We start from the raw sequence: 12,470 nt of genomic DNA on the forward strand, positions 1-12,470 counted from the left end.
TTCCCTTCCAACTCTAAATCATGTTTAACTACATTGTGTTTTTGTTTGTTTGTTTAAAGAATGTGATTTTGGGCTGCTTTGGAGACTACAGTAGTGCCCAGCTGTCATATCCAGTGACATACATCCTATCTGCTCTAGTGCCAGAAGTATGATCATTTTCATGTCCCCTCAAAGCTACAACAATCTTGTCATAATAAGCCACAGTTTCTTATATCATGATTTTCTAATGTCAGCTTACTGCTCTGATTTCATTTCCTAAATGAAATGGTAAAATGTAATATTTCAGGGCCTGGATTTGTTTGGTTGTTTGTTTTTTAGTTCAATTATTTACATTACTTCTTATTGTGCTAAAAATATATACAGGGATGGTCCAATGGAATGCTGTAAAATAATTTCTTCCACAATAAGAATTAGCGATGCAAAATACTTGGAAAAGATGCTAAATTGTCTTTGGCACAGCCAGAGAGGGAGTTAAAATGGTTCAAAGTGAGCACAGATTAAGGAGCATATCAAAGTTTATCTTTTTAAGTGTTAATTTTGTGTCTGGCCCAGAAAATGATAACCTAAAGGTCAGTCCAAGTTACCTGTTGAGCTGAAAAATCCTATTAGATTATACCCCATATCAAATAGCAGAATCATAGGATGGTATGATGATTTGGTTCTGGAAGCAGCAAAAGGGAAAAGGAATTATTAGCACCCTCTTGACCCTATCCTTTATCACTCTTCCCTACCATTGGATTTAGCTAGAGGACACTGAGCAAGCTGCCTTTGGCTGAAAGTCCTTACCCTAAAAGCCTCAGATCTCTTAAATTCTACCATTTCTTTGTGGATGGTACCCATGGGCTCAGAATGCTTGATTCCAAGACCTCATGTCAGTGTGAAGAAATATTTTTGAGGGGATTGACACTTGAACCATATATCTTGTATCTATATGCTTTGCTATCCACCTTGCAAGAGGAAGAGGAAAAGAAGTGTCCTTGTGCTAAGAATAAATCAGGATCAGAAACCTCCCAATTGTAGATATTTTGAAATGTTAACCCTAAAACTGAACTCATTTTTTCTCGCTGATATTTGGATTATAGACTCTTTGGAATTTCTTTTCTATATCATTTTGGTAAAGATGAATCATTTGGACCCCATTGAATGCGTCCTTCCCTGAGTTGTCCTTTGTTTGCCTAGGCTTTGGACTTTTCTAAGTGAATTCGTGAGAAGTCAGGCTTATCTTTCCCCTTTGAGTTTTCTTTTAAGGTATGTATTTCTAAGGCTTCCTTGCTGGCATCATTTATTGATCCCTTAAAAGGTGAAACACAAAGTTTCAGCTTTCCATACAAGAGGAAAGACCATTCAAATTGTTTAAATCCATAATTAAAAGAGACACGACTATCATGGAAATGGCAGGTGATGTTGGAGTTATGATCCTAGTTTGGAGTTCTGGCTCTGGCACTCATGTGGAGTTTGGACTTGAGGTTGTTACATTTCTTCTCTGAGTTACATTCACTTGTGAAATGAATTTAATAATACTTGTGCAATTATCTCACAAAATTGTTGTGCAGAAACCCTTTAAAACTTCAAAAAAAAATATTGTTCAATTTGATTTACCTGTATGTTTCTCTGTTTTTCTAGTTCTTTTTGTCTCTTTATGTTTCTGTCTCTGCCTCTGTCTGCCTCCCTCTATCCCTCCCTCTCTCTGTCTCTGTCTCTCCCTCTTTCTTTATCTCTATATAAAAATGCTGTCTATCTGTCTGTTTACCTGTCATCTACTACAATTCAACTGAAACTTGAAAAATTTCAAGTGAAGTTTCTGATGAGGTCTAGAATTAGGTAGATCTCTAACTAGATTGTAGACGGAATAGCTTTGCCTGAGATGTCATTTCTTCATCCTTTTCCCAGCATTTACCAGTTCTTTGTGATAACCCTAAGGTAATATGAGGATTCCCTTGCCTACATCATTACATTCATTCTTCCTACCAAGATTCCAGTGTGACTGAGCCCAAGTATTTATCTTTTTTTTTTTTTACTAGCAGCTCCTCTCCCCCTTTCTCTCTCTTCACATTCTCTTCGAAGTTGCTATAAAGTAATAGGATTCTTCTGCTGATTTCAGGAAGATGGAAGGGTAGTAGAGTGGAAAGAGCTAAGACTTCGGGTATGAAGACTTGGTTAAAGTTCAGAGTGGCTTTGCTATTTATTAGCTTTATGATTTTGGAAATTCCTCTTTTTGAGGCCATGCATGCTCAGTCTGTGAAATGATAGAATTATACTATCTTCATTGATCTCAATTTTTTTTGTTACTGTTCTGTGAACAACTTTCAACCAAAGCAGCAGAAGCAACAAAAACAACATGTCATGAAACTCCAGGATGATATATTAATCAAAATATTCTTTTAGATTTAATATTATGTGCTTAAATAACTATAATTATAAACTTTCCCCTAAAAGCTCTAAATTAGGTTTTAGAAATGTATAATATTTTACATATGTGCATATTTGTTGTTAAGAGGGAAATATATTTATAATATAATTGGGCAATTATTTATTGCTTAAGGCATAATTAAATATTTTAATGTGAATACCTTTTATGATCATCACAAACCTTTAAGACATGTATGAACTATAAAATAGGGACCATCTTACTAGAGGATCTCTAATGCCCTTTCTAATTGTACATGCTATGAATAACTATCAACAACTATATTGTGAAGTTCTAAGATGCTATTGGATATTTGTTTAGTAAAAGTTCAGTAACATCACCTAAAGCTTTGTATGTGGATAGGTAGGTCACTAGATCCACTGGAAACTGAAATGGCATGATGTCAGCCTCCTTGCCACGTCGATGGGGTCACAGTCAGACAGTACTGAACAATTGAATGAAAACTATAAATCTATAGCTCTATCTCTATGTATGTATATATATGTAACCGTGCATATATATATATACATATATATATATATATATACACACATACACATACATACTCTTCTTATATTTCACTTAAAAAGAAATTGTTAACATGACTGAGGCATCCAGTGTACTGTGATCTATGGAAAGGATTGGTAGTAGTCTCTCCAACTATCCATTCTACAGTGATGTTTGGAATTTATTTATTGAAAGATGTAGAACTATGCATAGCAAAATCTTGAGACATTTATCCAGCATTTTCCAGAACCCAGTGTTTGACCTCTTTTTGGCTACTCTTTTATTGTTGTTCTTGTTGTTGTTTTAACTTTTCAGCCTTACTTTGATTATATAACCCTGAAGATTTTATATTTTGGGGCTTGGGCAGGGATTCTTAGCTGCATGAGGAATTGATATTCATCCTTTTAACTTAGCTTGAAATCTTAGAAAAAAAATTGTACTTGATAAAAAAAAAATCTCAATACTTGTCTCTGTGACAAAGTAAACTTTAAAATGAATGAGAAGATAAGGTGGACAAGCACCAGGGGATTCTGACTATTGAAAACATTTAAATTTTTTTCTTTTGATCTTCCAAGTGAGTTACTGGAAGATATTAAAAATGTTTTCCCTCTATGTATAGCTGCTTTATTAACATAAATTTGGAAGAAACCAGTGCTTTGAGGTATCATCAGAGAAGCTTGTTTATGCAGGGAAACCTCAAAACAGATAGAAATAAATAACTCCAGATTCATATAAAAGTTTAAGCTCTTCCCTATTTACTTATTGAGGAGTTTATCCAAGAAGAAAAGCAATTTCTTTTCTCTTTAAAAAAGAGTGTTTTAAAAATAATAAATTAAATTCTGTTGCAATGGAAAGCTCCCCATCACTCCCTGCTCTCACTATTCCAAACTCAATCAGAGCTGACACCCACAGGCCATGTTCTGAAATAATGCCTGATTTCTTCAGGCCATCAGGGAAAGTTTAAATATAAACTTGTGTAAAGTGACTTTTAAGTGAAATTTATATGCTAAAGAAAGGTAAACTTAAGTAACAATATCTACATTTCTAACGTTGCAGTGTTTTGATTTTATATGATATCTGCTATAGTTTTTCCTAACAGAGATGCAATTTTTCATGAATTCTGGGCTTACTGCCTCATACTTTGCTCCTGAATTAGTCTGGATGGAATAGTTTCTTTCTAGGTGGTATAGGATATTTTTGTTTATCTGGAGCTCTTCTGACTTTCAACCTAAAAAAACCTGAGAAGTGTTCAATGCCAAAAAAATATATTTAACAGGATTTGTGTTCCTAAAAACAAAAATGATGGGCAAAATAATATGGTAATTGAAGGAAAATTATTAATCTATAATCAGTATATAATATCTGATGTTGAATTAAAAAAAGACCAGTTTCCTAAAGGGAAAGATAGTGACATTTTCAAATGCATTTTCCAAGGTACAATTCAAAAAGCTATTCCATCCTTTGGTGAATAGATAATTCCTTGAATGTGAATTATCTTAAAAGTTTTACCAAAAGAGCCAACTTCTCTACCCCACCAAAATTCTTACTATATACTCCTTGTGCTACCCTTTATTACTCTTAGTAATAAGGAATTTCAGGTTTCATTTAGTCCAACCTCTTCATTGTACAACTAAGGAAACTTTTATGTTAACCATATGATATTAAGTATAGATTTAAAAGAGAAAATTATTCTAGACATCCTATAGGTCAGCTCACTCATTTTAGAGATGAAGAAACTGGAAGTCAAGGGCAAATGACTATGGCTATTTGGATCCATTGAGACCTTAGAAAACAGCAAGATACTGGCAACATTTGATTCTCCTATTTTTCTTCCATCTTCTATTGCTTCCTATTGGCACTTGGACTTTACTTAGTTCCCAGTTGAACCATTGCCAGACACAATAATTCCAAATTGCTCATCTGCTTGGTAGAATACAACCTTAGGGGTCCTAAGCAACAAGAGGACATTGAATGCTGAGGCACTATTGTCAAGGAAATGGTATAAATGATGACCTTTATCTTCTTCCCAGTTACTTAGAATTTCTCCTGCATAGGTTCATTCTTCCTCTAGTCTGTCACAGAATGAACACAATTTATTGTGGGAGTCCTTTCTCCCTTCTCCCATTTCAGAGCTGATAAAAGTTTCTTAGACAATAAGGTAACATTTCCATGAAGCTTTATCATCTAAATGTGGCTCTTAGAAGAAGAACAAATAGCTCCAATTGTAAATGAACTGTATTAAAGGAATGTTAATCTTTATTTAACTTCCCTAAGTTCCACACTTCCAGCTCTGCAAATTGTCATATCCTCCCTGTTTCAGATTAAGTGGATTATTTACTTGTGATAATAGGCACATAGACTCATTAGCATGCTGTCATAAACAGCTGTGTGGAAATGTATTTTGCATTCTGTCATATAAATAAGGTGTCCAATCCAAAGTTGTGGTCTAAAAAATGGGTCCCAGAAAGAACAAAAAAGCAATAAATGTTTTTTCAATAGAGCCACATGCTCTTATATTATTCATTTCTGCCTTATTAATACTACTTTCATGGAAGTTTTAGACACTTGTCCTCTGAATTAATATGAGAGAGGAATTCAGGCCTTTTCTTCATTTTTGTAAATGGTATAATCTGACCTTAATGTCAATTATATTGGGTTCCCTTCTGTAATGAAGTAGGTGATCATATGGACAAGGAGGAAACAATAGATATAATTTGCCTAGGTTTCACTGGAGTTTTTTAATATGTTCCATTTGTTAGTTCTATCCAGAAGCTAGTAATTAAGGATACCTAGGGGTAGAAGAGAACTTAGAGTCATCTAGTCATCTAATGTCTTCATTTTACATCAAAGGAAATTAAAGCCCAGGTGATCTTAAGTGACTTACTCAAAGAAATGCCAGGGATAGAATAAAGTCAGGTGCTCTTTCTACAAGGAAGGTGTGATTGAAATTATCCTATAATTAAATAGAGCAAACCCAAATAACGGTTGTCAATGTCAGTTATAGAATGCTAGCTTCCACCATAAGTAATAACTAAGCATTGCTGGCTTATATTATTTAATAGCTTCACAAAGGAGGGAAATGGAAATTTTTCAATGATAGAAATTGAAAAAAAATTCTAAGCTTTCAGCTAATCTCATTTTTTTATCAGGTTTCAGGCACTTTGTTGGATGGAGAAACATGATCTAGTCTAGTGAGATAAAAATAGTAATCCATAAAACATTATAAAGTTTAGAGGGCCAAAGTGCTGTTTTCATCAGAAGGAACAAAAATAGCAGACACACACACATACACACACACATATATATGCACACATCCACACATACATACAACTTATGATAGAGAGATAATGGCTTGCTAGGGCACATCATGAACTCAAAATGGATCCAAAAGAGATTGTCAATTATGTACTATTGTTTTCTTTCCAATTAGAATTGGAACTCACAAGGACTAATAACTTAGCTAAATTTAAATCAAGTACATACCAATTAGATAGATCTATTTTGGGGTACTTAGGACAATAGTACCTGACCTTCTGCAGCTTATATGCTACTAAGGGAATATGACACAATTAAAAATTTAAAAAAAACTTTAATACATAATAGATATATAATAATATTCATAAAATGTGCAAAACAAAATGAGGTATGTGTGTATGTGTTTGTACTTGAGTTTTCTGGGGACAGGGGAATGACATTTCTAAATACTGTGGAAATTAAAGATACATTAGAGAAAGTGATATTTGAATGGTTTGAAATTCAAAAAGTAGATGGGGAAGGACATGAAGTTTAGGAGAAAGGATAACATAAGGGGAAAAAACATAAAGACAGGGAAGTTCAGAATATATAGTTAAGAGTGGGACTTGTCTAATTTGACTGTGATCTGGAGCAATATTGACAAATTCAAATTCCTACAGGCTACATGATGACTTAGAAAATAACAAATCAACATTTTTTCTATGTTGGATTGCATCTTATTTATTTGGTTAAACTTTCCTCAATTATATTTTAATCTGGTTCAAGTTTTACTAGAGAGCAATGTCTGTAGCCTTGAGCTGATACCTTTGAGTAGAAGCTGAAAGGTAGGGCATACCAGGAGAAGCCTCCAAAAGCCAGACCCCCCAAAAAAATGAATTAAATATTATTGACAATAAGGAATCACAGAAGTTGTTTTTTTTTTTTTTGAGTAGGGAATTAATGATCAGTTGTATACAAAAGGAGATTAACCTGGTACCAGCAATACCTTCTATATACTGGACACTCTAGGATAAGATAAAAAGTAACTACTCATGCTTGTGAGAATGAGACAGAAGTGTCCCTCCCCACAGAGAGTTAACAATCTATAAAAATGCAATACTTGAACAAATAATTTTGATACACATTAGATCCTCTTCTGTAGGAGAAGTGTAAACAAAATGTAGCATGAATTTGCAATATCAAAGATATATCATTTCTAAATGGTGGAATTAGGGGGATTCTCTGGAATGGATATCATTAGATCTAAGTCGTGAAAGATGAAGAGAATTTCAGTGGTTTATAGTTACTCCAAGCTTAGGGAAGTAGAATAACCAGCAAAGGCAAGTGGACTACAAAGTACATAATGCACATGGGAGTCTTCAAATAGCACATTTTGAACTGAGTATAGAATATATGAAGTTGGACAGTTAGTAGTTTGTTTCTTAAAGCCTGAAAAAAGAAAATAGGAACTCATTAGTGCACATATTATGTCTAATTTTAATCTTTGTATTTTGTTTGGTGGAAAAATAAAAAGGATGCAGAGAACAAATAGTAAGATTTTAGTTATGGAAAATAAGAATGCCCAATGAAGTTGAGGTTAGTTACCTTGGAGATAAGACAACAATGGGATAATTTGATGGTTATCTTCAAAGTAAGGAAGGATCATTATAAGGAGAAAGCTTATCTGTCTTCATTCTTATATAGAAGAGATGAAAATGAGATTGCCTTATAACAAGAAAATTCAGTTAGAATATAACATTGAGTATGTGTGTGTATATATGTATATATATAATATAAATATATTATATACATAATGAAGGTTACTAAGAAAGCCTACAAACATTAGAGACTCTCTGTCCAAAACAAAAATAAGAAAAAAAAACACAAAACTTTTAGAAAGGGAATTGAAAATTATTTGTCTTCACTAGTTAAACAATCTTCCTATATAAGATGGGAATGGGCCAGATGATCTTTTGATCTCTCTTCCATGTAATCAGGATTAGTGTCACAAAACACATTCAGTAGCCCTAGGAAGAATATTGTATTTTTACTGATTAAACTATTCCCTAAGCTTTCCTTAATACATAGTGTATTCCTCCATTTGAATTCATATGTTCTTTTTATTTTATGGAAGGGAGTAAGCCAACTCTAATGCTTTCGGCTTGAAGCCCAATGAACACTATAAAAAGGAAAAATTAACACAACTTTACCTACTGGGTTAATGGCTATAGATAATAGCTTTAGTGTCTCTATCTCATGTCTCATAACCTTGAAATAGAAAATATTTATTTTTCTTAATGTGCTATGGATCAGAATTGATTCACTTTTATGCAAAACATTCCATCTGAGTAAATGATTCTTCTTAAACAGTTGCTAAATGTTGTGAGAAGGGTTCAGTAGATGTTTAATACTAGAACTGAAGAATCTCTCAAAACCATATTTATTAATTATCTTTTCATCTGGGCATACTACAAAGAGCATTGCATTTGAAATCTAAAGACTAGATTTTAAATCTTAGTTCAAACACTGAAGATCAAAGATTTAGAGTTGGGAGAACTCCAGAGTTTGAGTTATTTAGTCTGACCCTTTCAATTTGTAAATGTAAAAGTGAAGCCTAAAGTGGTTAAAAGGTTTGTCCAAGGTTCCACAGGCAATGAGAATGTAAAACCTTTATATAGAAACCAACTCAAAGTTAGGTAAATCACTTAATCTATTTGAACCTCAGTTACCTCATCTATAAAATGAGAATAAGTATAATGCTTGAACTACTTAATGTTATAGAGCTTTTGTAAAAAATTGCAAGTCATATTTATAAAATTGTTACATGTATTATATGTGTATGTGTGTATATCTACATCTATGTTTTTAGATATAGATATTTACCTTCATAGTATTTTCTTCATTAGTGATATTTTAAATAACTTAGGAATGTGGATATGCCTAGGCTTTTTGGAATTCTTTATTTTCTGTATTCTTTTAGTCTTTTTCAAATATTTCATTAGATGCACTAAAATTAACCACAGACATATTTTATCTTTGATTGTAAAAGCAATATTGTTTTCTTATCTTTACATTACTTGGTGACGTATTGTCAATAGCCCATGGTGCCAAATGAGATACATTATGGAGACCCAAATAAAATCAAATGCATATTTTAGCTTTGTCATTCACCTACTGATAGCTGAATGAATGAAGTGATTTCCTTCTGTTTTCCTCTTCTAGGTTCCCAGATTAAGAGTTTTACATCCCTCCGATTCCTGTCAGAGCCTTCTGATGCTGTCACTATGAGAGGAGGTAATGTGCTTCTGAACTGCTCAGCAGAGTCAGACAAAGGAGTACCAGTTATCAAATGGAAGAAGGATGGTGTCCACTTAGCCCAAGCAATGGATGAACGGAAACAGCAACTGCCAAATGGATCCCTGTTAATACAAAATATAGTCCACTCTAGGCACCATAAGCCAGATGAGGGTCTATACCAGTGTGAAGCATCACTAGGAGATTATGGAGCAATCATCAGTAGAACAGCTAAAGTTTCAGTAGCAGGTAGGTGCCAGCTTCTTTTTCTTTTGGGCGGGCAAGAAGAAATTTTTCAACACAGTTGGTACTTTTTTACAATGGAGGGAAAATAAAGAAATTCATGTTCTGCTAATCAGGTTCATTATATTGCTCCTCAGATACAATCTAATAATAAAAGAAAGGTTTAAAGAAAGGCATGTATTTTCTTTTTGTAGGCCAGCTTTGTCAATGTGTTTTTGCAGGTGAATTAGCTTTTGGCCTAAGGAAAATGAGCCTTATTTTAATAATAATAATAATAGTTCTAATAGTGGAATATACAGAAATCCCAATCTACTGATAAATTGTGAAGCATTCCAAGAGTGTGAAAGTCTGGAAAATACTTCCAGTTATTTTAATGACGTTTAATATTTTGACTACAATTCTAGATGACAGAATGATTCCTTCTTTCCTTTCTTCCTTCCTTTCTTTTCTTCCTTCCTTCCTCCTTCCTCTTTCTTCCTTCAATCCTTTTCTATTCTTCTTTCCTTCCTTCCTCTCTTACTCCCTTACTTCCTTCCTCTCTTCTTTTCCTTCTCCTTCTTCCCTTCCTTCCTTCCTTCCTTAAATTTTTGTAGTAGCATAGCCAATAATACATTAAAATTCTTGGATCTGCAATCTGCTGCTATTTCTGTCACATCTTTTCTTGTTAGAGGGTAGCTTATAATTATTTCTATTGGGTCTTGTAGTGTCAGGCCAACAAGATGAATCAGATTTTTGGCCTGTGTTTCTATAATGAAGTTATATTTGCCTGAAGTTGGACTTTAATTTTTGTCTAGTGCACAGAGACACTAACTGCACCAACATGGGAATAAAAGGAATGAATTGAGTTTAGAGATGTAAGTGGCTATCTTCAGCTAACCTTATATTCTAGGTCTCATTTTTCAACCTGATCCTTTTACTGTAGTATAATAAATATTCCAGGTGGTTATTTAAAATTAGGTATACCTTTAACAGTTTACCTAGTAACATCTCTTGGAGGAAAGTTGGGAATTAGAATCCTTAACTTCAGAACCTAGGCCAGGTCCAAGCTTATACTACCAAACATTGCTTTGGCAGGATGTTTCTTCTCTCTTTCACCCTTTCCCACACGTAGACCCTCAGGCGTGGGAAGCCTGAATATTGGATAGTCTCTCTATAAGATAATTAAGGGGGATGAAATGGTAATTCTATTGGTTAATACTAAAAACAACAACAAAATATTTAAATAAATCATCAGCAATAGTATTTATAGAGTACCTTGAGGTTTTCTAACTGCTTTGCATATATTGTCCTTTTTATTCACGTGGCAGAATTGTGACATAAGAACTATTATTATCTTCATTTTATATATGAATAAACAGAGGCTGAGAGATGTTCACTGACTTCCCAGGGGTCAGCCTGAAAGAGATTTGAAATCAAGTCTTCTTAACTTCAAGTCTACATCTTGACTTAACTACAAGTTCTACATCCTACACTACCAGGCTGCCTAGAATAAGCCAATAACTCACCTTTTGGTGTTGGAAGTTGGACATGAATGGGATTGTACATGATCTCTCACCCTGATCCTCCTCTCTGCCAGTATATGACACTATTTCTGCTTTTTTATCTTCAGGGCTGTCATGGCAGTACCTTTTTTAGTCTCCCTACCCAAGTCTACAAGCTCCTTACATTTGGACTAGAAGTGGTAAAGAATGGAGAGATCACAATAAATGTTTAAAATGCAAATTTGGGGATGGGCATGAAAGAAAAGAAAAACTCCAATCCTGCTGATCTGACCAATGCAGAAAGTGTAGGGAGGATGACCAACCAAGTGATAGGCACAAAAAGTTGCCAAAGAATGTCCAGAAGGAAGTGAGGAGCTCTGCAATCAGAACCCTCCATTCCCACTGCATCTGGTCTCCTGGTCTCTGAGATCTCTCTGATCAGTTATCCATGATACCTGACTTTTCCTGTTAAACAGAATGAATTTGGGCAGCTGTTTAATGCTAGTATCAAAAATCAAATCAGGATCTTATATCACATAAGAATGTCCTAATGTGGAGTTGATATGGTTTCATGTTTACTGCAATTGAGATTCAGTTTTTTATGGGCTTCTCTTTCAAAGGGGGAAATGAAGAAAGATTGCATTCCTGCAAGATATTAAAATAAAGAGGCTTGGGCTATAGCATTCTGTGTAAAGGGAGGGTAAAGTATTCAGCCACTGAGTTACAATCTCATCTTAGATTATATCATTTGGAGGCAATAGGGCTGTTCACAGCAGTTTAGATGCTCACTGTGTTGTTTGGCAACACAGCATTCATCAATGTTATATCTGCAGAGGTTAAGACTGTCAAACTACTAGAATATTGGAGGAATGGAGGAGGGTGGCATAGATCCTCCTCATAAAAACTATATATCTGATTTAATCTCAATTTAAGGCATTAACAGTTAATAAACTAGTCACTACTAATAGGTAAAAGTCAGATTTGCTCCAAAAAAACTGCCCAATGCATGAAAATTACACAATAGCCTTTCAAAGTCTGCTTTTGAAATCATGTTAAAAGTCTGCTATTTTCCACTTATGCTTTCTATTTTTTAAATCAAATAAATGTGGCAAGTGAAATGTGTCCTTAATCATTTAGTGTATTTTATTCAGAGAACTCACCATGCACTCTTCATACGATTTTCTAGGAACTTCTGAAGAGCTCTTCAAAATCTGACATTCACTATTTGCGAAAGTGCACTTGGCTGAAGTAGGAATTAAGAGCAGTGAAGATAACCAGAGAGCTGGTTCCTAGTCTAATATCGT

The 12,470-nt window shown here is 34.1% G+C and overlaps 1 protein-coding gene across 7 annotated transcripts in view; it reads left to right on the forward strand.

The window, feature by feature from the left end:
* The window catches only part of DCC (DCC netrin 1 receptor), a 1,370,599-nt gene that overhangs the window by 461,181 nt on the left and 896,948 nt on the right, over window positions 1–12,470 (forward strand). For all 7 annotated transcript variants that reach the window (XM_007486716.2, XM_056824442.1, XM_056824443.1 and 4 more), the window contains exon 2: window positions 9,371–9,691. In XM_007486716.2, the coding sequence (XP_007486778.2) occupies window positions 9,371–9,691 (321 nt within the window). The remainder of the gene's footprint in view (window positions 1–9,370; window positions 9,692–12,470) is intronic.

The sequence above is a fragment of the Monodelphis domestica genome, chromosome 3, assembly GCF_027887165.1.
Source record: "Monodelphis domestica isolate mMonDom1 chromosome 3, mMonDom1.pri, whole genome shotgun sequence".
Lineage (NCBI taxonomy): Eukaryota > Metazoa > Chordata > Mammalia > Didelphimorphia > Didelphidae > Monodelphis > Monodelphis domestica.